Source organism: Urocitellus parryii, chromosome 9, assembly GCF_045843805.1.
Source record: "Urocitellus parryii isolate mUroPar1 chromosome 9, mUroPar1.hap1, whole genome shotgun sequence".
Lineage (NCBI taxonomy): Eukaryota > Metazoa > Chordata > Mammalia > Rodentia > Sciuridae > Urocitellus > Urocitellus parryii.
The window spans coordinates 94968578-94995848 of NC_135539.1; the positions used below are offsets into that span (position 1 = coordinate 94968578).

Consider the following 27271-nt stretch of genomic DNA (forward strand, 5'->3'; position numbering starts at 1 on the left):
CTTATGATGGATTTATTCTTCTGACATTCTTCTTGCTCATCTCTCTAATATTTATTCTCTTAAGTATTGCTATAATTTGCTATTTGATTTTTGTCTTTAACCTTTCAGTTCTTTCTGCTTACTACTGTCATGTTAATTTTTCTTAAACTCTTGCACACAGCATAGATAATCTTAAACAGTTTAGAGCGGCATAAAATAGGGTAAAGAAGGTACTGTATAAATGTACTCTATTTATGTTTTGCTTTTTGAATGATCACATATATTGATAGTAGCAATTAATTCTTCACTCTAAAAAATGAGGGATTCTTCTCTTCGCAATTAATGGCAATTATTATTTTTCATTCTGTTATTTTTTCTCCCCAGATAGAATCAGTGGCTGGGGATATAACTCAGTGATAGAGCACTTGCCTAGCATGTGGGAAGCTTTGGGTTTAATCCTCAGTATCCTCAAATAACTAAATTAAAAAAAAAATGAATTACTCAAGTAGAAATCTGTGTTTTAACCTTAGAAGATATCTCTTAATTACTCTAAGAGGAGCACAGTCATTCCACATGTTTTTTTTTAATCTTTCTTACCTCATTTAATCATCTGATTTTATAGACATCATCAATTTAAAATTATTTTCAAGATGTATGCAATTATAGTGTTTTTGTAACTGACAGTAAATCTTTGTCCTTATTCATGCAAATCATCTTTTTTTTTTTCCCTTTCCTGGAATCCTCCTAAATTCTCCTATTAGCCATTATAGTCTGAGTTTTCACAAGAAAATGTGGCTAGACCATAGTTTCATTATAGCTCAATACTTGGTGAACCTTTTCCATTTGCAGACTCATCTACAACTCAAGAATTTAAAAAAGTCTGTTGCTTTTATTATTTCTTTCCCTCCCTCTCTCTCTGCCAGTGGGGCTCCCCTCTTCCTTGGTTGTTTATTTTGTTCTACTGGTCAAATTCTGGACCTTTCGGTTATCTTCTTATGATACTTATCATTTCTCATTTCCTACCTATTTTTGTTTTTTGTATTCTTGGCAGTTTTCTGAACTTTGTATTCTAAGCCAGCAATATTCAGTACAGCAATGTATTATTTTTTTTACTAGAAGCCATACTAATAAAAATAAAAGATATCATGTCAATGTGAAATAATTATAAAATCATTCAGATATTTCACATTGTATTTTTATGCTAATTCATCAAAATTCAGTATTTTACATTTAAAGTGTTTAGACTGAACACATTGTGAGTGTTCAGTAGCTACATGTGGTTCATGGGGGACATTGAACAACACAGTAGTATCTCTTTCATTGAAATTTTGATCTTTAAGGTCCTTTCCTTTTTTGTACTAGTTCCTTGTTCATGGCATTGTACTATATTCATGGCTGTACCTTCAGTGACTCTTGTTTCTCTTCCTTTGTTTGAGTTGTCTTCCTCCTAAAACACTGTTTAGTTGTACTCAAGTATCTGGACATCCTTAGTGGTCTGTTTATTTCTAAAGAGAATTAGGGTTAATGATAGCAGTACTTGGCATGGGGTTTCCTACTGCATTAAGGAGGCCAGTCTCTACTAGGTAACATTCTTCTGTGACTGAGAGGTCCCTGAAAATTGGTAGAGCAAGTAGACTTGATAAGCTGACCTTGAGGATGTCAAGGAGAGCAACCAGGCCTCAGGATCCCACAAATGCTGAGTTCCCTTTAGTTCCCCCAGAAGCCTAACTTCTCTGAGGCAGCTTGTTCCATTCCTTTAGAGGACAGTCTTCTATAGTAATGATGTTCCATCCACTGAGCTAGGGTTGGGGGGTGAGGGTAGCCAGTACTATTATTCTGAGTACTTAGGATGTATGGGGGGTGAGGTGGGGCAGAAAACCTGGACACAATCAGTCAATAAACATGACATAAAATAGTAAATGATAAGTGCTATGGGGGAAAAATAGAGCAGAGAGGGGATTGATTATATATATATAGGGGCAAGGGGAAATGCTGGTGGTAATTTTTTAAAGATTGGCTAGAATAGATCTATAAAAGAAAGGAATTAGCCAAGCAGATACTGTGTAAGTGGATTGTATTGATGGGAGGATAATAAGAGGGAGTAGTTAGTACAAAGGCCTGAGGGCAAGATTGTGGTTGTGTGTACAAGAAAGAACAAGAAGGCTACACTGCCTGGAACAGAGAGACCACAAATGGAAGAGGGGAGCTGTAGGAGATAAAGATGGGGCGGTGGGGGAAGATGTAGATCATGCAGGACGTTAAAGAATTTAGCTTTCATTCTAAAATAAATGAAGAATGACTGGACAGTTTTGAGCATAGGCATGATCTGACAACATCTTAACAGAATCTGACAGCTGGAGGCAGGTACAGGGTTGTTTCAGTAGCTCAGTAAGAAAGCTAGTTAAGAGGCTGTTGAAGTCTACTAGGTAAGGAAAAATGATATCTTCCATCAGGTAACATAGGTATGAAAAGCCATACTTTTATCTGTCCTGGTAGATTATATTGATGGGTGGGTAATAAGAGAAGGAAAGGGGTTGACATTGTTAGGCTAAAGTAGTTGGCAAGGTGGAGTTGGCATTAGAAAGTTGACATGGGAAAGGCTATGAGTAGAGCAGGTTTTGCTGGAGGATGTCAGGGATGAATGTTGAGGATGTTAGGTTGAGATGTTTATTGGGCAAGTAGAGATGCTGAATAGATGCACTAGTCTGTAGGAGACTAGGAAGGAAGTCTGGACATCACAGCTTATTTTTACTTCTTCTGTCTTCCAGAAATTTTATGATAAATTTACCATACTAATGACAATCCTTCTCAGTTTTCCATTTTGTAATGATTATATTTATATACATTTTTATGATTCTAGAATTTTGGTATAATTTTTAGAGGAGATGGTAAGATTGACTACTTATTCTGCCAGCCTTAATAAGTGTCTGAATACTGTCTTGTTGCCTCCCTGATCAGCATTCCTTACTGCCTCCTATGCTCATATCCAGGGTAATTTTTTGGCCTGATCTTTAGGATCCTGCTCTGTGTATCTCTTTCATTTCTCTTGATACTCTCTCTATACACCATACTCAATTTTCCCTGTGTACTTTGTGTGTGGCATTTGCCTCTTGTGCCTTGCCCTACTCATCCATTCTATGTTGTCCTTTTCTGTACTCTTCTCAATCCATACACTGATATCATTGTTTTTTAAATTCCTATAACACACATGAGTTTTATATTTTCTTCTGAATAATGTAAAAAAAAAAAAAATTGGTGGTGGTTAGTAGATCAGCAAACCTTTAAAATTAAGCCAGGCCAAAGAGGAGAAGGAGTAAGGTACTGTGGTGCCTATTGATAGCAAGCCACTTGGTAGTGGTAAAAGCAGGTTAATTAGCTAAAAAACTTTGTAGGAGCATGTAGATAGATACCCAGATTTCCTCCACCACACATAAACAGGAGATTGCAGACTTATTCTGACATAGGTTGAACTAAGAACACTCTTATTCGGTGCTGTTCATTAGAAACATAATGCAAACCACATGTGGTTTAAAATTTTCCAGGATCACATTTTTTAAAATGCGAAAGAAACAAGTAAAATCAATTCTACTAATAAAATTAACTCAGTACATCAAACATTATTATTTTAATAGGTTATTGATACAAAAATTTTAGAGATTTTACATTATCTTTTTTGTACTAGATCTTCGAAAATGGGTGCAGATTTTTATACTTTATAAAGCACACCTTAATTCAAACTTGCATGTAGCAAGTGCTTGATCAGGATGTGGCTAGTAACTATCTATTAGAAAGCACACAGACTACACCAGGGGTTAGCAGACTACAGCTTCTTGACAAATTGGCCTTGTAGCCTATTTTTACATAGCTGAGCGTTAAACATGGCTTTTTCATTTTACTTTTTTTTTTAAAGTAATGACAGTGGACTGGTAAAGAACCAATAAAATTTTTTAAAAAAGAACGGATTAGTGATACAGCTCGATGATAAAGCACTTGCAATAAATGGGTATTTTCCCGCGTGCTTCTGTTTAGGGCTACTTCAACTAGGAACAAAATACAGTGTGCTTATGGAGAACTAATTGAGTGTGTGAAGTTTCAATGGGTTTGATTCCAGCACTGAAAGGAGAAAAAAAAGCTACAGAGATACTAATCTGGCCCTTTACAGAAAAAGTTTGCCAAGCCCTGATCTAGACTGAGGTATACCAGGCACTGCTGTGAAGGTGTGGGATGGAGATACCAGCTGAAAAGAGAGATTAAGTGAAAGTTGGCCAAGTTGTTCTTTTTACCTTGCTCGGTTTCTAGACACAGGCACCCAGACCTTAGAGCCCAGGCAAGAAACTAAGATTCTTTTTGGGCAAACTGCCTTTGGCCAAGAGAAGAAAACAGAGATGTTGACACTCAAGTGAATAATTTATTTAAGGGCTTCTGATGAGCTTCAGTGCTAATTCTGAACATGAATGGACAGCCTAGGGTTATTAAACCCTTGAGGACAACTTGTATAACATGAAGATGGACCAAAAATAAACAGAAAGAATTGGCATTGGATGAAACAGATGGAGGAAGTAGATGAAATTTAAATTATATTATAATAGCTTCAAAAGAATCAGAATAAAAAGTAGTATACCTGGGGGCTGGGTTGGCTCAGTTGGTAGAGTGCTTGATTCACATGGACAAGGCCCTGGGTTCAATCCCTAGCACCATCACCACTAAAAAAAAAAAAAAAAAAAAAAGTACACTTGGCACTTTTTTAAAGTATAAAGTTTTTGACATTTTTAAAAAGAGGCATTAATTTAAAAAATTAAAAAATTGAGAAATAAAGTGTATGAGAAAGAAAAGTAAGAGCATCAGAGTCAGTGGTCCAAATAATGAGTTCTGAGGGGGAGAGGAAGAACACAAATGTGAGGAGGTTGATCTCCAAATAAATAACTTAAGAAAATTTACCAGAACTCAATGATTTGATTATCTAGATCAGAAGTCTATGGACTTTTTCTGTGAAGATCCAGATAGATTAGGCTTTGTGGAACCATAAATTCTCTATAGCATTTGCTCAACTCTTATTTTATAGCTTGCTAAAGATAATATGTAAATAAGTAGATATTGACAAATTGAAAAGGCTCTCCAAGTGCCCAGACCAGCAGGTCTGGAAAAACATAAAATGACCCATCACTGGGGTATATCACTGTAGAGAATTAGAATACTACAATAAACAGATTTCAAGTCAGGTGTGGTGTGCACGCCTATAATCCCAGCGGCTTTAGGAGGCAGGAGGATCCCAAATTCAAAGCCAGCTTCAGCAAAGGTGAGGCATGAGGCACTAAGTAACTTAGTGAGACCCTGTCTCTAAATAAAATGCAAAATAGGGCTGGGGATGTGGCTCAGTGGTAGAGTGCCCCTGAGTTCAATCCCTGGTTGAACTCAAGGGGTTCCCCCCGCCCCCCCCCAAAAAAAATATTTCAAAAGCTTGGGGAAGGAGATGAGAGAGCTTTTAGAATCCCAACAGAAACTCTGTTCTAAAACCCTATCTTCTGCATTGTTTCCTAGGAAGCTATTGAAAGTTGTGTTCTGTTAAAATGAGATTGTAAACCAAGAGTGATGAAACCCTTGTAGGAGCCAAGAAATAGGGCTAGGGATGTAGCTCTATGTTACAGAACTTGCAGAGCATGTGCGAGGCCCTGGGTTCAATCCTCAGCAACACCCCCGCTTCCCTCCCCCCCCACCAAAAAAGATAGGGGATTTCTCTTAGGAAAGAGAGAAGGTAATTTCCAGGTTGGGGAGCAGCCCATCTGACTGGAACCAGGAGTTCTTAGGGCTTCTGATGGATGTATTTGAGAGAAAGAAAAGAAAAGAAGCAAGCACTTAATATGTTTAACCATGTTGAGATGGTTTATAGTTCTGATGGAGAGTTTGGAGTGAGATAGGAATAGGTACATAGGAAAAAATCAGCAAAAAAGTGCTAGTTTTTTACCCCTAGAGTAAGAAATTACTCCAGAAAATAAACATTAAAAAGTGAATGATATAACTTGGGAATATTTATGTATTCAAAATAGTGTTATGACCTTTTCTTTTTGGAAAGTGGAGAACAAAGTTTTGGGAGTCAAGAATTGTAGGAATTAAGTAATTTGCATAGTAGAAAGTTAGTAGATATATTATCTACATCTGTAAAATCAAGAATAGCTCTAACAAATCACTATATTTAGTGTAATATCAGAGTAATAAAATATAATCAGAGTAATAAAAGTAGTTGGCTTTTTTGATGGAGGGAGGAGCAGGGATAGAACCCAAGGGTGCTTAACCAGTCAGCCACATCATCAGCCATTTTTATTTTTGTTTTGAGACAGGGTCTCATAAAGTCACATAGGACCTCAGCCTCCTGAGCTGTTGGGATTACAGGTGTGCACCACTGTGCCCCACAAGTAGTTGGCTTTTAAAGGAGAAAAATCAGAAGTGGTGAGGGTTGTTGTAAGATTACTGTTTTATTATAAGCCTTGTAATACTGTTTGACTTTTTAAGCTAGGTATTAATTTTTTTTAAGTTTAATTTTTAAAGTTTAAAAAAGTTTAATTTTTTTAATAAGTATTAACTGGAATTTATAAATGTCAAATATTATTGGTCTAAAAGCTCTACTATAATAATATGAAAGTAGTATTGTTTTTTATTCACATGTATCATTTTTTTAAACCAGTTTTTGCTTTCTACTCATATTATTGATATTTGGCTTCCTTAACTGTGATGGAAAAATATATTCTAAGAAACATGAGTCAGTCCTATGTTAGTCTCAACATAGAATGTAATTTAGTTAATATCTATAAATAGTTTGCAAATCACTGCTACTATCTGAAAGTTATAAAAGGGGAATACTAATCCCAGTACAGAACCAAGGAGTCACAGCAATGAAAGTGTACAGCTCTCCCATTAACCTTCAGAGGCAGGATGGACCAAAAGTTGACCGGCTTCTATTGTGAGTATTGGATTCTCTTCAGAGCTTTGTAAGATTAAAACTATTTGTTTTAGCGGCTGGAGTTGTGGGTTGGTGGTACAGTACTTGCTTGGCATGTGTGAGGCCCTGGGTTCGATCCTCAGCATTGAATATAAATAAATGAAATTAAAGTCCATTTACATGGCTGAGGTTGTGGCTCAGCGGTGGAGCGCTCGCCTGGCACATGCTATTAAATTATTAAAAATAATTTTTTAAAAAAAGGTTCATTTACAACTGAAAAATATTTTTAAAATATTTCATTTTATCCATTTTAAACTTTTTATTAATAAAGAAGTGAAATGCTCACATCACTATCAAAACATCTATGTACTTTTATTTTTTGACAAATGTCATTAACATCAGTGTTATTAAATGTTATCAGTTCAGAATGTTTTCCCTAGTCCAAACACCTACTTCATTATGTCACTTGAAATTCCTCCACCTTTACCTAAGGGTATTCATTATAGGCAAGGCCAGATGAATTTGCATTTTGAAATTTGATATTTATATTTTACATGCTTCAAAAGAAAATAAGTCTTTGAAGTAATATAAACAACATGTGTGTGCACATGCATGCGATCGATCTCATTGTTGGCCAGTGTTTTGTGCATCTGTTTACACTTGAGGATAGCTCTTTTGGAGAGAAATATTTTAGTGGTAGAAGGACCTAGGTCTAATTATTTTCAAATGCTTTAGTATTTATAATGTTGGTCATGGGCACTTAATTGTTTTGGGGAAAATATTATATTGTTTTCTCAAAAACTTTCAAATTATGAAAATTCACATTCTAACTTAAAAGAAATTAGCCTGTCAGAATTATTCCATAGTTCATGGATTACCAGTATGTGAATTGGCATCGATAATTGTGAGAAAAGCAAGGTTTATAAATTTGGAAGTTCTCCTTAAAATGATATACAACTATCTTGGTTTGGAGATTAAAAACCTTAAAATCAGCTTTATAACTCATCCAATTTAGGAGGGAATTATTTATACCATAGGATTTGTAAGTCAAAAGTTCTGCTTGACACACTTTCCTAGGGAATTATGTGACAGGCATCTTTTCAGTGAGTAAGCTAAAAATTAGCTAAAGATGTTGAACCCTTTTCTTTCTTATAAAACAAGAATCTTCTGTAGATGTATGAATTACATACTTGATTCAGTGAACTTTGAAATATTCTCTGGCATTGTACTCTTTCCTTTTTTAAGTTTATTTTTATTTTTGTTACTAGGGATTGAACCCAGGGCGCTAACCACTGAACCACATCCCCAACCTTTTTTGTTTTCTATTTTGAGACAGGGTCTCATTAGATTGCTTACAATCTTGCTTAGTTTCTGAGGCTGGCTTCAAAGCTGTGAATCCTTCTGCCTCAGACTCCCAAGCCACTGGGATCACAGTTGTGTGCCACCTGACCTGGCCCCTTTCTTACATCAGTAGATACTCTTATAAAGACTGAAAGCCCTAGAATATTGTGGCACATTGAACAGTCTTTTTAAGTCATTACACCCTTGTCATAAATGCATTTATTCAATAATTATTTCAAATTTGCCTCACCCATACCTGACCTTCTACCTGAAACTTTTTGTATTAGAAACACTGTATGGTTTGGAGAAATAGGCATTAACTTGGGGGGTTAAAAAAACAACAACTAAGAAGTAGAATAAGAAATGAGGGCTGGGGAGTGGCTCAAGCGGTAGCGCGATTGCCTGGCATGCTCGGGGTGCTGGGTTCGATCCTCAGCACCACATAAAAATAAAATAAAGATGTTGTGTCCGCCAAAAACTGAAAAATAAATATTAAAAAAATTCTCTCTCCCTTTAAAAAAAAATGAAATACAATCAGAATACTATGTGGTTTCAGCTGTGAATGGTACTTAAATCATTATAGTAATTATATTATATGCTTGCATAATTATAATAAAATTAAATATTATGTGATCAATATAAAATTATATGTTAATATTAATTAATATATGTTAATGATATATTTATATATATTAATAAACCTGAATATTGATTTGGCCAAATTGTTTTCCCATGACTGTATTATGAGAAGTATGTGTTGTGAGGGAGTTGTGGGAAACATCTTTCCATTAGAAGAAAATAGATAGCTAAAGATAAAACAAGAACAGTTAAAAGAATAGTAAACAGGTAGGAGGGCTGGAGTACTGAATTACTGTTTTGGATTATAAGCTTTAAAAATCTATGTATTTGGGGGTGGGATTGTGGCTCAGTGGCAGAGCGCTTGCTGAGACTGGTCTTGAACTTGTGAGCCTCTTGCCTCAGCCTCCTAAGCTACTGGATTACAAACAGATGCCACCACACCTGGCCAAAATCTTAAGAAGTTTATACCTTTCCTCTTAGCAAATTGGTGTGTCAATATTGGTCTTACAGAAGCAGTTGGAAGAAGATTCAAAGATGGAGATAACTTTATTGCTGTCTTAGTAATGATACTAGGATAACTTACATCCTGCTATAAGAGACTATTTAACCTTTAGGAGAATTAAACAGTGGAACATTATACACTGTCTTAGAGAATAAAGTTACCAAACTCAGTGCCTTAGGATAATTTTCACAATATATTAAGTGAGGAAAAAGAAAGTAGATTTCAGAGTAGTAGGGAAATAGAATTCTAATTTATTTGGCTTTTAAAGTTAATGGAAGTGTGAGCAAGAAAGAGAAAGAGAGTGTGTGTACGTGTGTGTAATGTTAATGTTAATTATAGTTGCCTCTGGATGTGAGAGTTTAATGATTTAAATTTATTTTTTTCAACTTTTTTTTTTAATTTAGCAAATGTTTATTTAACTATCTTGGTTGCTAGCCATAGTATTTTTTGAAATGATCATGTATTTCTTGTACAGTTAAAATTAGATGGTATTTTTGAGAAAGAAAATGGTAATTTCACAACTTTTTTTTTCACTAAATGATTAAATCAATGGCTTGGCTTTTTAGTTATTAAAGTGATTTATGATTATGGAAAATTCATTTATTTGTAATACTTAATTCACAAAAATTACAGAATAAAAAGAGACTTTAGTGCAAAGTGCTGAAGTAGTCTGTCAATATGATCCTAATGAGGATTATTTTCATTTTCAGGCAACTGCAAGAACAGCAACGACAGAAGGAGATGGAAAGGGAAAGGCTGGAGAGAGAAAGAATGGAAAGGGAAAGGTTGGAGAGAGAGAGGCTGGAGAGGGAACGGCTGGAACAAGAGCAGCTGGAAAGAGAAAGGCAAGAACGAGACCGGCAGGAGCGCCTGGAGCGGGAGAGGCTAGAGCGCCTGGAGCGGGAGAGGCAAGAAAGGGAGCGACAGGAGCAGCTGGAAAGGGAACAGTTGGAATGGGAAAGAGAACGCAGAGTATCAAATGCTGGTAAGGAGCTTAGAGACAATTGTGTGTTCTTGCATCCAAGCTTGGATGTAGTTCTGTGTAATTTTATGTTAGTATATTTCGCATGTGAGATGATTAGCATTGAGCAATACAGTTTGAAAGTATGAAAAATGTGCCTCAGTTACTGCTTTAACCTTTTCATTTTATTACTCTGATTGCTTAAAGACTTAAAGAAAGCTCTTGGAAACTTCTATTCTGGCATTCTAAATCTTCTAACCTCCTTATAAATGACTATTAAAGTATAAGTGTTTTTATGGAAAATTTTTTATATTGCATGAATTTAGAAGATATTTCCCTCATGAAATTACTCAAATCATCTCAAATATTGTACCTAGTTTTATAGTACCATGCAATAAGAAATTTGGGCCAGGTGTGTAGCATGCACCTATAATCCCAGCCATTCAGGAGGCTGAGGCAGAATGATCACCAGTTTGAAGCCAACATTAACAAGTTAAAAAGACCATGTCTCAAGATACAAAGGTCTTAGATATATCTCAGTGGTAAAGCACCCCTGGGTTCAGTCCCCAGTTACTCCACCCCCTGCCAAAAAAAGAAATTACCCTAATAGTAGTCTAGTGTTTTTGAAGAAGGAATTAAAGCAGTAAATGAAAATATTCTAAAACTGACTGGTTATTTAAATATATTTTTTAGTATTTATGAAAATTACTAAATTTGTTGGAATTTTTTGAAAGACATAAGGTTGAAATATAACTGAATATTCAAGGTATAATAACATTTGTGGGATTTTAAGAATTTTAATTCCTTGTGGCCTATATCAAAAGTTCCAATGTGGGTTGGTTAAATATCGGTTGGTTTGTTGTTTAAGTTAAATTCATTTGTTATAACTGCCTAACTATTTTTTGGAATTATGGCTACCAAAACAAAACTTCTACAAATAAGCATTGAATTAGGTTCCTCACCATTTGTAGTAAATATTTTGCCAGTCTTGCTGCTTGTCTTTTTTTTTTTTTTAAGCAACCAAATTCTGTTTGTGGTCATAGTCATGTAATTTTAATGTCCTTTTTGTGGACTAAATAAAAAAATTAAGACTGTACTATCCTTTTCTTATAAAAAATAAATTCATCAATTTAACTTATTAGAGAAAAAGAAAACTTCATCCTTTTGTGGATCTTATAATGTATTTATAAGTTAAAATTTTCTTGGGTGAAAATGGTTATTTGCACATGTGCCTAATTCTCTGGTACTAACTGTAGTCTACATTTATACATTTTGTCTGATTGCTGGTTTCGTGGCTTCACTAGCTCCCTTTTTCTCTCTTCTTTTTTATCTTGTCTTTTGCTGCTGCTTTCCACCTTCTGTCCAGCTCCATCTTCAGACAGCTCCCTGTATAATGCTCCACTTCCTGAGTATTCCAGTTGCCAGCCTCCTTCAGCACCTCCTCCATCATATGCTAAAGTCATCTCAGCTCCAGTGTCAGATGCCACTCCTGATTACGCTGTAGTGACTGCTTTGCCACCTACTTCCACACCCCCTACACCACCAATGCGACACTCAGCGACACGTTTTGCAACATCTTTAGGTTCAGCCTTCCACCCAGTTCTTCCCCATTATGCTACAGTTCCTCGTCCTCTGAACAAAAACTCTCGACCTTCTTCTCCTGTGAACACACCCTCTTCTCAGTCTCCAGCTGCGAAGCCTTGTGCCTGGTCTACTTCCAATTTCTCGCCCCTCCCTCCATCTCCTCCAATAATGATTAGCAGTCCCCCCGGCAAAGCTACTGGCCCAAGACCTGTCCTCCCCGTTTGTGTTTCTTCTCCTGTGCCCCAAATGCCTCCATCACCGACAGCACCCAATGGGCTGCTGGACTCAGTAGCATACCCAGTGTCTCCACCGCCTACCTCAGGGCCAGCAGCACCGCCACCGCCACCGCCTCCACTGCCTTCCCTCGCATCACTCTCACACTGTGGATCTCAAGCTTCTCCTCCTCCAAGCACCCCTATTGCCTCAACTCCCTCATCCAAGCCCAGTGTTCTCCCTTCTCCCTCTGCAGCTGCCCCTGCCTCTGTGGAGACTCCTCTAAACTCTGTGCTGGGAGACTCCTCTGCTTCTGAGCCAGGCTTGCAGGCAGCCTCTCAGCCGGCCGAGACTCCAGCCCAACAGGGTAAGGCTTTCATTATTGCTACTAACAACTAATCACTTGAGTATTGCATAGTAACAAATTTAACTGCCTAGAAAAGGTAGGGTGACTTTAATAGCTGAACGTCTATGTGCCATGCGACTTTTTTTTTTAATTAAAAAAATTAAAGGTAAAAGTAATTTTTGTTTATTCTATTAGATCAGTTGTATTGGGATAATTGATGGGGAATTCCCATATTGAACTAGCTTTTGTTATCCTCTGCATTATCATAAAAGGTGTTTTCTAGTACTTAAATTTCACTAGGAAGACTAACTTGACCCTTTTGATCTACCACACACAAAATGTATAATATAAATTGTTTTCCTTTACTTTCTGAGACAGATTTATAAGATGAAACATCCTAGTGTTTCCACTGGAGCAGTTTTGTCCTTGGGTCCTTTTCACGTTGGCCTCTTCTGTGTTTGGCTTCTCATATTGGACTTTCAGAGGATGGCTGTCCCCTGGACCCTAAAAACCAATCCTGACTTTGTAGGAACGGTAGTGGCTTCATATGACCAAAACTTACTTGACATAGTGGGAGAAGAGATGACTGAGAGAATAGCATTCTCTACAGTTATTTTCCACTCTTCCTTAACACAACCTTATTCCATGGCATCGGGGAAGGGAGGATGGGGAGGATATAATTAAGAATAAGCTTAACAATCCCCATCCCCACTAGATTTTTATATTTAGGATTTAGAGAGGATGCTGAAACAGTCTTATAATCTGGATCTAAATATACCTCTTCTCTAAAAATTGTAGTTCCTAATAAAAGTAACAATAACATTGTGAATAGTTTTGTTTTTATTGACATCAGCACTGAACTAGAGAGAAAAAACCAGCCTGATGAAGCTGACCTTTTTGCCTCCTTCATTCTCAGAACTCATGACACTGCACAGGACAGCCTGTTACTCTGTGCTCTACTGTGAACCATTTATGTTTTCTACTGTACAACTGCTTAGGCTGAAAAAATTAGCAGTTACCACCCAGTATGCAGATAGCACTTCATTTGTTTTTCTTTTAAACCTTAAGGGGGGAATTATCTAGTAGTTCAATATTCTGAAATCAAAGTCTTGTTCACTCCCTTTGTGATTTTTACAAGATTTGAACACTTTTGAATTTTTTATTTTTTGGTACTGGGGATTGAACTCGAGCCACATCCCCAGTCCTATTTTGTATTTTATTTAGAGACAGGGATTCACTGAGCTGCTTGGCGCCTTGCCATTGCTGAGGCTGGCTTTGAACTCGACAATCCTCCTGTCTCAGCCTTCCAAGCTGCTGGGATTACAAGCATTGCACCACTACACCTAGCGCCTTGAACACTTTCTATACCCATTTCAAAGGCCAAAACAACTCTGCGCTTCATATTCTATATTATTTATTATTTCTGAGAGTTATTTTGAGATTTTAAATTCCCTTCAATGATTGTCACTTTTGACTACATGTGGGATTTAAATATAGAACATTTTTAAGGTACTGGAGCCTAGGACTCACTTCTCACTCATATTCTTAGTCCAATCACTTTGTCTATAAACAATAAATATCTGACTTTATTATAGTGGAATATGTTAACACCTAAATTCACATGGGTTGTTTGGATTTGTTATTTCAAATAGTACTAACTACCACTATATAACTTGTTTGGAATGCTTATCTCTCCCAAATTTTACAAGCATTTATTTTGCTTATTTTCCAAATTCTGATGGGAAAAATTTTTTATTAGATGATCTGTTGCATAGTTCTATTACTAAAGGTCTAACATTCAAATAAGTAGTTACTAAAAATTTGGCTTTATATTTTAGTATATATTTAGTATTGTTTCCTTTGCTGATCAGTTTTTAAAACAGACATTATTACTGTATGTATATATGTAACTACACTAAAAAAAAAAAACCACTCCTTGGTTTATACCCAAAGGACTTAAAATCAGCCACATATAGCAGCTCATCACAACAACTAGACTATGGAACCAACCTAGGTGTCCCTCAATAGATGAATGGATAAAGAAAATGTGGTGTGTATACTCAATGGAATATTACTTAGCTTTAAAGAAGAGTAAAATAATGGCATTTGCCAGTAAATGGTTGGAGTTGGAGAATACTGTGAGAAGTGAAATAAGCCAATCCCACAAAACCAAAGGCCTAATGTTTTCTCTAATTTATGGATGCTAATTCACAATAAGGCAGGGTGGGATGGGCACTAGGGAAGAATTAGCATTACCTTAGATTAGATAGAGGGAAGTGAGATAGAGGGGAGGAGAGGGGATGTGGGGATAGGAAAGATAGTAGAATGAAACAGACATTATTACTATATGTATATATGTAACTACATGACTAATATGATTCTGCAACATGTACATTCAGAAAAATGAGAAATTAATTCCCTGTATGTATGTATGTATCAAAGTGCATAAATGCGTTCTATTGTCACGTATAACTAAAACAAATTTAAAAAAAAAAACTGATTTAGTCTTTAAACATTGTAATAAATTGAATCCCAGCTGACTAATATACTTATTAGTCAACTTAATTTAGCATAGCATTGTGTGTACCTATATACAAAAAATAATATTACTTGGCTCTATTGTTGATGATCTGTCTTTAACATTTCTTCTTTGCAGGTGTTATTTTAGGACCACCTGCACCCCCGCCTCCCCCACCACTCCCACCATGTCCTGCTCAGGCCTCAGCACTTCCTCCTCCCCCAGGACCTCCTCCACCACCTCCACTGCCATCCTCCGGGCCTCCACCTCCTCCTCCTCCTCCCCCACTTCCTAATCAAGTGCCCCCTCCTCCACCACCACCTCCTGCCCCTCCCCTCCCCGCATCTGGATTTTTCTCCGGATCTGTGTCAGGATCTGTGTCAGAAGACAATCGCCCTTTAACTGGACTTGCAGCTGCAATTGCTGGAGCAAAACTTAGGAAAGTGTCACGGGTAAATATGTCTCCAAATTACTCTATTTTTAAATCTGTCTTATTTTTTCTAAATATCTAAAATACTGGATATATTATTCTAATTTTATAAACCCTGTGTTAAAAATCAAAATGGTTAAAATTTACAGAAAAGTTGCAGAGTGGCATAAATGATTTCTGTGAATCCGTCATCTGTATTTGTAGGTTAACATTTTATCATTACATTGTTTTTATCTGCATAATTTGAGAGTAAGATAGAAACATCATGCCCATTTTCCTAAGTAGTTCATTTTGTATTTTGAATGAGAAAGAATGTTTACCTACATGATCATAGTGTAATTACCAAATCAAGAAATTTCACATTGATAGAATATGACAGTCCACAAATGTATCCAAATTTAATCTGTGACAGTTCCTCAATCTTTGTTTCTTTTTCAAAATTTTTGACATTTTTTTTTAATTGTCAGGGTTTTGTTTTTTTGTATGTTTTGATTGTTTACATTTTTTAGATGACCTTCAGTTTGACTTATTTGAATTTTTCTCAATATCAGATTCAGGTTATACAATTTGGGTGCAAAAATACCAACAGTTACGGCCTTCTCAGTGTATTGTACAAGAAGACATGATATTGTTTCATCTTATTATTAGTAATGTTAACTTTGATAAAACTTCCATTGATGTATAAATTAATACTGTTCACTTTATTGGTGCTTAAGGTTATAAAAAATAATATTTGAGTACTTTTTAAAATTAATGCTGATGTTTCTTGTATTTTTAATGTAATACATTCATGAGTATGATTGTCTAAAATAGGAAATCATTATGTGTATGTATTTTCATTAAGATGGAGGATGCCTCTTTCCCAAGTGGAGGAAGTACCATCAGCGTGAACTCATCCAAAACAGATACAAGTCGTGGAAATGGACCACTTCCTTTAGGGGGTAGTGGTTTAATGGAAGAAATGAGTGCCCTGCTGGCCAGGAGGTGAGAATTTTTGTTGATTTTATTCTGAAGATAACGAGTCAATTCTTCCCTCTTAGAGAAATTTTTATATTTTATAATAAGAGATGATTTTTTAAAAAATCCAATTTGCTATCTTTTTAGGAGAAGAATTGCTGAAAAGGGATCAACAATAGAAGCAGAACAAAAAGAGGACAGAAGTGTAAGTGAATAAAAATAACCCCTCACACCTTAAACATGAAATTCAAGCATAGCTTCTTGTTTTTTTTTAATATTTATTTATGTGGTGCTGAGGACTGAACCCAGGGCCTTGCACACGCTAGGCGAGCGCTCTACCGCTGAGCCACAACCCCAGCCCTCAAGCACAGCTTCTTACAAAAACATGTCAGAGATTATTTAATATGAACTTAATTAGTTTGAATTTAGATTTGCTTATTTTTAAGTATGCATATCTTTAAAATGGCTTTTGAGTATTATTTACAAAATTAAAATGGCATTATTAAAATGAGTTGAATATGTGGAGTTGTGGGAAGACCACTGAAGTTCAAACCTATAATAGAATCAGTTCTATTGTTACGCCCTACCTTTAAATGAGTGAATGACCTCTTACTAGGGTTTTGTCCCCCGTCCCCCCCCCCTCATCTCTTAGGCTCTCAGTTTCCTTGTATTAATGCAAAATGAAGAATTTGAATAATCAACAGTTTGTCATCCCAGGACCCCACCCCCCATTCAGCTGTACAAACTTTGCTCTGTATGTGTTCTATATGTTGATGTTCAACACCTAATTGTTTTCCCTGCACCATTTGACTGCCTTTCATGCCATCTCTCAAATCTGTCTGGCTTCATATCATTGGCTAGTGCAGGTTCTCCATGAGAAACTCAAGAAAGGAGATGTGTGGGGGCTGGTTGTAGCTCAGAGGTAGAGCGCTTGCATAGTGTGTGTGAGGCAGTGTGTTTGATTCTCAGCACCACATATAAATATAAATAAAGATCCATCAACAACTTAAAAAAATTTAAAAAAAAAAAAAGGAGCTGTGTGGACAATGGGAGTTGGGATTGTTAGGAAGGTATGAAGGATGATGCCTAAGTTGGAATGGAAGGAAGAGAAGATAGATGAAGGAAATAGTGGGGAATGACATAAAGAATATGGAAAGGGAACATGTAAAATGTTAAATCAGTACAGCAATAGTGAATGTGATATTAATACATATATTTCTGCATATTTAGGAAGATTCAGAGCCTGTAACTTCCAAGGCTTCTTCAACAAGCACACCTGGTAAGTTCAGGAAAGATATTTTAACCTTTATAAATTTTCCCTAAATATTACTTCCTAATTAAAAATATCCCCTTTCCCATGTTTGAACCAACTGACTGCTTGGTCACTAAGATGTTAAAGTTCTTCGTTTACACTTGAAAGCATTGACTTTTCTCTGCTTTTATAATCTCAGAAGCTGCTGTTGCTTTCTTTCTGGTAATGTGAGATCTGTTAAAACTCAACATTTTTCTTTGAAAGTTATTTTACACATCTCTGTGTGTTGTCCACTAAAACAAGGAAAATACATTATTAGACAATGGGAATATTTTTAATAGTTCTTTAAGGTAAAAGTTAAGTGAGTAGACCTGCATTCTATTTCAGAACATTCTCAAATTTCGAAGGTTGTCATTTTAACCATTCCTTTGGGTGTTGATAATCAAGAAAATAAAACTTCTAATTTGTAAGCTAAAAATTTTTTTAAGCTTTTGGGAAACATTTTTTGAATACAGTAAAATTTCTGACATTGACAATTCTTGGACATGGCATATGTTACTTAGAATATTAACAAAACATATTTTACTGGAAATACTTAGTGATATTCCATCCAAGATTCCCATCTTGGAGATTGTGACATATTTACTCATTCTTCTTTGTATTTGATCAGACTAAGAACTGGGCTCTTTGCCTCCTTAACTATTTTGGAATGAAGTAACAAATAAAATTGATAAATTAATATCTACAGTGGTCTGTCGAAGTCATTTTAGAGAAACATCTACATTAAATCCTACATATTTTGATTTAGAGACTCCAGCTGCCTTTAGAGTTTTATTTCTAAAACATACTTTTGTTTTTGTCTCATTTCTATTATCTCAATTTCATTATTTTTTTGTTTTGTCTCATTATTTAGCAGTCTGCTGTTATAAATCAAAATTAATTATATGTACAGCTATTAAAGCCACAGATAATTTAGAAGTAAATTATTCTTTAAGGGGTTACAGAATCTTAGAAATATATGAGAGTTGTAAATTCTCTCCCCAGAAGGAAAGATCATTTTTATACAAATTTCCTCACAGTTTGAAAGTATTCCTGATTCCCAGAACATTATCCATGGGCCCCAGCTTAAGGACTGTTCTTGCCTAACATATATTTACTTATTTCAAAAATGAAAAATGAAAGCATGAATTTTTGTCTGTATTTGCATTCATATACAATGAATTCATTCAGAAGAGCTTGTGGCCTTTTTTCCCCCCCTCTTGTTTCACTTAGTATTTTTAATTGGCATTGTGTCAGACACTTCATAGGCCAAAAAGAACTGAAATATAAAGACCTGGAGCACAGAAAACTCTAATCTAGTTGAGAAGATGAGCTTCACTTAAGGAAAAGTTAATCTTTTATAACCATATGTTGAATATTAATATGTCAGAGAGGGAAGAGATTTTATGTGGTGCTATCTGGGCCATTGTTACATCGTAGAGTATTTGGTATGATTGAAAGTAGGGGAAGGAATGATATTTCAGGAAGTATGTCATGAACAAAGACATGGAGTCTAAGCTGAGCAAAAAGAGAGGAAGAGATAGTAAATAGACTCACCTGTCTAGAGTAGAGAATTCCTCTTGGACAAGTGAGTTGGAAACAAAAAAAAAAAAAACTCTAGACTCACCTGTCTAGAGTAGAGAATTCCTCTTGGACAAGTGAGTTGAGGATAAAGCTCAGGAGTTAAGTTTATCCTACATATACTGGGTTAATGTATGATCAGTTGGAACTGTTTTCAGCACATAAATGGCACTTGTGAGTATTGTGATATAGAATCAGGAAAGACTGAGTCAGAGAAACCAATTGGGGAGCTCTGCCAGTGTTTCCAAAGACCAGCCTAGGCTCTTCCTCCTGAAACACACCTAGAACCCCTTAAAGAAGATGGCCTTATTTCTCCCAGCCAGCTGAGCCTGTTTAAGATTAAAAGAGGGTTCTTGTTTGGCTAATTGAGAAAGGACCTCAGACAGTGGTTAAAAAGCCGCTGCGTCTTACCTTCTTTGGAATTACTTTTCTTTCTACCTGCCTCTTTGGTGACACTGCCCTAATGAATGTTCCCCTCCCTGTTCAAGATGTACCTCATTTTTACTAAGGACTTCCCTCTTTTCACCTTTTGTGCTGGTGTGTTAGATGTGTTTCTGATTCTGGCCTGGATACCATCTGATTATTTGATGTTCCCCAGCCAACTCAGGATCTCGCCACCACTGTGGCAGTCATTGAGAGAATATGTTAACTGTTAGAATATAAAAGAAGAAATTTAAAAGTATTGTGAAAAAGGGAAGAGAGGTGATTAATTAATGAGTAACGCAAGATTGGTGAAGATTTTACAATGCCTGCACATAGCAGAAATCTAGAATCAAAAGCCATTCTTCATGAAAGAGTTCTCATTTAGTTTTGCACATAAATGTATTTTTAAGAGACTATATAAAAGATGCCTAAAAGAATGCAGAAGCCAGTTGAGCAGCTACATTGGAACTCAGCAGTTTTATGGTTAAAACTATACAGCAAGATCACAATTTATCTATAGACTTGATTTTCACATGGCTCAAATGCCTTTCTTCCACTTCTCATTTTATCCATTCATCCACTGAAACCAATGACAGCATCAGAGAGTAAGCCAAATTAGAAAAAAGTTCAAAGCACCATAGGCAACCAGTGAATTCAGTACCTAGTGTCTTATAATGAGAGCTTAAAGTGAGTTTACTTATATTTAACTGAATTATCTGTTAATTTCAAAGAATTGATTATGAAGGAAATATAATAAAATTGTATGATTCTGAAATTTATTTTGAGCTTTTTAAAATTTTTTACCAAGAGAACTGTTTGGATTTATGAACTGCTGAAGTACAGGAACACATTACAGATTTTTTTTTGTTTTATTATTGGCACTAAAAATAGATTAAAATAGTGTAGATACTATCTCATTCATCTTTCTGATTACATGTTTATTAGAGAAACTTCTTACCATTTGGTTTATAGAACTATAATATTTAGATTTTGTAATCTTAGATTCTTCTAGAGAAATGTCTGCTTATTAATTTTTCCTTATTTTAAGGTCTGAAACTGCATGTTAGAATTCTTATTTATTTAAATTAATGTTTAGAATTTAAATAACTTTTATCTACAATCTATATAAACAGGATGGTATTTTAGTATTTTATTGTTTCACAATAACTCTGGAAAGCGCATAAAAATGTTTAGAGTAACATTTGTTCCTTTCTTTTGAAGAACCAACCAGAAAACCTTGGGAAAGGACAAATACAATGAATGGCAGCAAGTCACCTGTTATCTCCAGGTATCAATTTTTTTTTCTAAGTTTTATATTACACGTGTATCTAAAAAGAAGGAAATATAGTTTTACTATAGAAAGAATTATAGATTAGAAATTTCACAAAAGGAGCACATAAAATAATCGTAATTCATCTACTATTGGACAGCCACTGAGCCCAATGTATTTTTACTAGTGAGTGCCTGATAAATTTTACCCTGTATTTATTAACCAGTTGGTCTGAAATTTTAACAATAGTTTTATCCCTCCCAATTTATTTATTTTGAAAAATTAAAACTATGGAAAACTTGAAAGTATGTTACAGCAAATACTCATATAGTCATCACATGTTAACATTTTGCCACATTCATCTTAACTATATACATATTCATACTTTTTTTCCTTCTGAATAGTTTAAAAGCAAATTGCAAATAAGTGCTGCTTTACCCTAAATATTTTAGCTTTTCTGAAGAATCAGGACTTATCCTTTGTAACCAGAGTTGTACCATTACAACTCCAAGAAATTTAACATTGAACAATAATATCTATATAATATACATTCACATTTCCCCATTAGTCTGAATGACATCCTTCAAAGGGTTTTTTTTTTCAAGTATTTTAAACTGATAACCAGCTAGAGATAAAAGACTGTAGTTTATAACAGTAGAATAAAACTTAAAACTTTGAATTTATGAAATAGAAATTTGCTCTCTCTGTTGAAATTTCTAATCATAATCAAATTATAAAGATAGTACCCAGAAACTACCATGGGGGCAGAGTCAAGCAAAGTATTTCCTAGCTAGCATACTTGATTATCAAGGCTGAATTTAAGTCATAGGTCTTAAACATAGATGAAATTTTTTCTTGGTTTATGAAACAGTTTAAAAGGCTCATATTTTTCCCAGACCAAAAAAAAAAAAAAAGATATGTATTTAGAGACTAAAGAAACTGTTTAACTTTTCTTTCTGAGCTACCTATCTTATTTTTGCCTCATAAAAAGCAAACTTGACTCTAATTATAGAAACCTATTAAAGAATAGTAAGTACAAAGATAGACTTCATAGTATCACAAACCTGCTCTGTGTTGTCCTAAATCTAAATTTGGATTTGGCTTTTGTTTGGTTTTTTTTGCTGGCAGCAAAGAAGATTTGGTGATGACACAATTATTTAAGCTCCACAAAGAACCCAAGCCTTTTTGAATGTATAAAAGCTTTTGGTTTGTAATAACTGAAAGATGGTTATATTTAAGCTCAGAAGAAAATGAAGAGAATTGCTTTTGGTCAACATGTTTTTTCAGTAGAACAGAACTGAAGTGACCTTCTATCATATCTCTAATAGTTATACTTTTTCTTCAGTAGAACATTAGGAAACCTGATTTTTCAAGTATATAACAGAGTACAGGGCTGTGATGGCCATTTGTCCTTTGAAGATCTAAATTGTGACAGGGAAGAGACCTTTCCTTTCCTTTTTTTCTTTTTTTTTTTTTTTTTTTTTTTTTTTTTTGTCATTACCCTGCATTTCTACTTCATTGACAGGAATCAGATAAGTGAGTTTATTTAAAAATAAGCCTGAGTTGATGGTTAAAGTTGTATCTTGGAAAGGACATGAAAGAGAAATGCTCCAAATATAATAAGATCTTTGATTTGTTTGGTCTCATTTAGTGAAGAAAAAATGTTCTTGGAAAGATTTTTTTTCTCCATACTTTTAAAGGAAGTTTAAGTGCTTGAAAGGTCATCATTTTCAAAGCATTTTTTATATGGATTAGTTGAATCTTGCTAATCATATTTCAACTCCATTAGATGCTTTCCCTCCCAGCCTGTACCAAAACAGAAATTCTGATACACCTGAGTATTTCCTGACCTCTCTTGTACTACTTACTCTTTTTTTAAAAAATATTTTTTGAGTTATAGATAGACACAACACATTTGTTTATTTTATGTAGTACTGAGGATTGAACCCAGTGCTCACAAATGCCAGGCAAGCGCTCTACCACTGAGCCACAATCCCAGCCCCTCTTGTACTACTTTTGATAGGTTATATATTTCTACCATTTATGTAATAAAGTTTCACCAAAAACAGTTTTAAACTTTAGATTTTAAAAATCTGTTTAAAAGATGAAGAATTATATTGCCTTTTTAAGTTATCTCCCCTCTTCCCCTCTACTTTTTTTTTTTTTAGTTGTAGATGGATATGGTACCTTTATTTTTTATTTTTTGGATGTTGATGGACCTTTATTTTATTGATTTATTATTTATATGCAGTGCTGAGAATCGAACCCAGTGTCTCACACATGCTAGGCAAGCACTCTCCCACCGAGCCACAACCCCAGCCCAACCTTTATTTATTTTTTTGATTATTTATTTTTATGTGGTGCTGAGGATCCAACCCAGTGCCTCACACATGCTAGGCAAGCACACTACCACTGAGCTATAACCACAGCCCTTCCCTCTTCTTTTTGAAAGCAAATACCTTGGCTGTTTTATGTTTATGAATCTAATCCTTGCCTTGTAGTGAAAGTACTCATTTCTCTTTGTAACATCCATGTGAATGTTATGGTAAGATGAGTTAAGTAATATTGAGGTGCTGCATTATGCTGAATTTATTAAATGAAAATGTCAGGATAATAAAAGCAAGAAGGTTTTTGAAAATGTTTCAAACTATGACTAGAACATAACATTGCAAAGTTTGTGAATTATTTCTATGGTTTTAATTTGAGAACTTACTGATCTTGGGGCAAGGGGTGTGGCTTGGTGGCAGAGTGCTTGCCTGGCGTGGGCAAGACCCTGGGTTCAATTCTCAGCAACATACACATAAAAAGAACCTTACTGATCCTTGTATTCGCAATGGGGAAAAAAGTTCCTTATATATCTGAGTATAATTTTGTCACAAGCCATAATGATTTTAAGTCTATTAGTTAATATTCACTGTAATAAAATTTTCTTTGTGTTTTAATACTGGTTGAATAATTGGTAAGTTTTACTGTGCCTATGGCCTACAAAAGTGCTACTGTGTAATAATTTTTAAAAATTTTTCTGTAATTGTCAAGTAAATGGTATCCTCACATAAGTAAAATGAGTCTCAACATATCTTTTTTTATTGAAGAAAACAATTATTTTAAGGATAACAGATTCCTTTAATTCTTGTTTTGTTTGCTATAACTAAAAAACCTGTAAAGCATTAACATCATGAGGATTATTTTTTTAAAGTTCTATTGTATATTCCTTTAAATGGTTTTCCCCTCCATAGACGGGATTCTCCAAGGAAAAATCAGATTGTTTTTGACAACAGGTCCTATGATTCATTACACAGGTATCATCCTGCTGTGACTTTGTGGTTTGAGACTTTTAAATAACATGTTCAGGATAGGGCTGAGCTTTTTCTACCTGGATTGGTAATCACCACAAGAAGGATATTCAGGAAGATTGAGTCTCTCATTTTTAGCTTTATTTTGAAAACTTCAATAAAAACAAAAACCTGCCATTACTTTGAAGTCAGACTAGGGTAAATATAAAATGGTAAAAAACAGAAATAACTACAATGGAAATCTAAGGCCATATATATTGTCTAGGTTGTTCATGATTATGAGACAGGCTTTTAAAGCGTGGAAAAGAAGATCTTGTGCTGGTTGTTACTAGAACACAGGACACTATTATAGCCACAGTTCTGGATATTCTTTGAGAAAAATCTGTTTCCTAGATACTGTATAGTAAATCATCTTTAATAACTTAACCTAATATCCTGAGCTGATTCTTTTCTAGGATGTGCCTTTTATGCCATTTTTTAATGAAGAAAACTTAAAAGATATGAATCATTCAGGGCTGGGAGGGGATGTGTAGCTTGCATGCATGCATGTGTACACACACAAAAGGATTAAGTGTGGGGAGATAAAACATCTGTTTCTTTCTCAATTAAAAATTTTGACAATGAGCTGTGGCTGTGGCTCAGTGGGTAGAGCGTTGCCTCACACGCTTGAGGCTCTGGGTTCAATCCTCAGCACCACATAAAAATAAATAAATACATAAAGATAGAAAAATAATAATAAATAATAAAAATTTTGACAATGAAACCAAGCACTTTTTCGCTATTTATAGAACTTGGCTGAATGGGAATTTACTGTGGTACAGTTATTTTATAGGCAGGTGTCTAGAGTCAACACTCTTTATTAAACAATACAATCCTCTGAGAAACCCTTGTATTTTGTTATTAATTATGTTGAAGACATGGGTTAAGAAAACATTAAATATATTCATGTTGTCATACGCATCTGTTTTATAAAATACACATTAAGTTTACTGAAAAACATGAATTGAATAGTATACAGAGGGGGTGCTTATGATTAGGAGTTCTGTAATCAGACTCTGATCAAATTCCTATCTGTTATAACTATTTTCATGCTATGATGATCAACATTTGAAATTTAATTTTGTCATCTAAAACTCCATAAAATGTTTATATTGCAGTAATAAAATAGTTTTTCCTGCTTTATACTGAGTTAGAGTAATTGTTCTAAATAAAATATTTATTTACTGAGAAAATTTGCTAGAAATATAGTATTTAACAATGAAATCTTCTCACTTCTTTCACACATCGTACACATAGTAATGTTGAAAAACCTTTTTTAAAAAAAGTGGTGATTACGTCTTTCCTTCAGTATGAAAAGTTCCCCCCTTGAGTTAATTCTCATGGTGGTGGTGGTGATGGATTGCATGTTAGCATGAATTAAATTTTATAAAAATTGCATGTTTCTTCAATTGTTTATAACACTTATAATTTTTTACTTGTTTAGAAATAGGATATATTTACAGCATACTGCTCAGTCATGTAGCATATTATAGCTGTTCACATGAATTTTGGAGATATTTATTATATAGCTTCAGAGAAAATAGCTAGTTAGTTATGCTACTTAAATATGATTAAAAACAAAACAATAATTAGTAATTTAATTCTGGAGAGCAGGAATAGATAGCACGAGTACATAGAATGCAATTTGTCAACCTTCAAGCATATTTACTAGGAGGCTAGATATGGTGACATATACCTATAATCCCAGTGATTGAGGAGCCTAAGACAGTATGATTGTAAGTTGAATGCCAGTATCATCAACTTAGTGAGGCCCTAAGCAATTTAATGAGACCTTGTCTCAAAATACAAGAAAAAAAGAACTGGGCATAGCTCAGTGGCAAAGTGTTCGTGGGTTCAATCCCCAATATTTAAAAAAAAAAAATTTACTAGAGTTGACTGCACAGAAATATTAGAACTTACATACTGTGGGGCCAGGGAATATAGCTCAGTTGGTAGAGTGCTTGCCTTGCATGCACAAGGCCCTGGGTTCAATCCCCAGCACCACCAAAAAAAAGAAGAAGAAAAAAAAGAACTTACATACTGTGAATCTCAGTAAATCTTAAATGACTGTGGAATTAAGTTGTCTCTTTCACATAATAAGAAGGTATATCCTCACAAGAGGAAAGGAAATATTTCATACAAATCTTCTTATCCTCTTCAGTGCCTAACTCACTGCTTGTTGGATAACATTATCAGAAAGTTATTGTTTTCCTTTGTTCATATAAGCAGATACCTAATACCTATTCATAATGACATTTTAAGCAGTACTATGTTTGGGTATTAAAATAAATTAACCCAGTATTTTGTTTTCATGAGCAATGCCTATGGGCATTATATTTTATGAATTATGAAATTATAACATTGAAAAAGTTCAGATTTCTAATGTTGGAACTCTCCAAAATTGAAGATACATGTGGATTTAATAAATGGTCTCGAATTATATTGACTTATGATTCTTAGAGATTGGCCACTTCTGTGCTAAACCAGAAAATAAAGGAGAACTTCAGGTCTTCCACTGAGGATTTTTCTCTTATTGCCAGTATTGGAGAGGGAGGCATGACTGATTTATTTGGTGTTGAAACATTTGCTTAAAATATGCCTAATCTCTAAGACTTGTCATGTAAAATTTTTAATAGAAGCTAAGTTTTTTTTAAGTGTGTAATTATTATTGGTCATTAGCTTCTATCATTTCCTTGTTGAGTTTTTTTTTTTTTAAACCATGTAAGTTTTTAGAAGTACTTGGTCTGAAACAGCATTCAAATGATGTCTCTATAAAAACCTTATAGGGAAATAGCCACATAGCCAATTAGATATGAATGTACTGCTAATCTTATTATCATTCTTTCAACATTCTTGTTTGTTTTAATGCTAGAAATGGAATAAGGTGAGGGCTGGGGAATATAGCTCAGTTGGTAGAGTGCTTGCCTTGCATGCACAAAGCCACAGGTTCAATCCCCAGCACCACAAACAAAAAAAAAAAAAAGAAAAGAAAGAAAAAAAAGGAATAAAAAGATACAAAGAAATCATGCT

The 27271-nt window shown here is 34.8% G+C and overlaps 1 protein-coding gene across 6 annotated transcripts in view; it reads left to right on the forward strand.

The window, feature by feature from the left end:
- Enah (ENAH actin regulator) overlaps positions 1-27271 on the forward strand; it is a 146044-nt gene that overhangs the window by 110840 nt on the left and 7933 nt on the right. The window contains exons 5-12 of one of the 6 annotated variants that reach the window (XM_026405725.2): positions 10046-10320; positions 11663-12460; positions 15096-15409; positions 16232-16371; positions 16492-16549; positions 17575-17623; positions 20861-20927; positions 24146-24208. In XM_026405725.2, coding sequence (XP_026261510.2) covers positions 10046-10320; positions 11663-12460; positions 15096-15409; positions 16232-16371; positions 16492-16549; positions 17575-17623; positions 20861-20927; positions 24146-24208 — 1764 coding nt within the window. The remainder of the gene's footprint in view (positions 1-10045; positions 10321-11662; positions 12461-15095; positions 15410-16231; positions 16372-16491; positions 16550-17574; positions 17624-20860; positions 20928-24145; positions 24209-27271) is intronic. The other 5 variants (XM_026405728.2, XM_026405726.2, XM_026405729.2 and 2 more) reach the window with 5 other exon arrangements.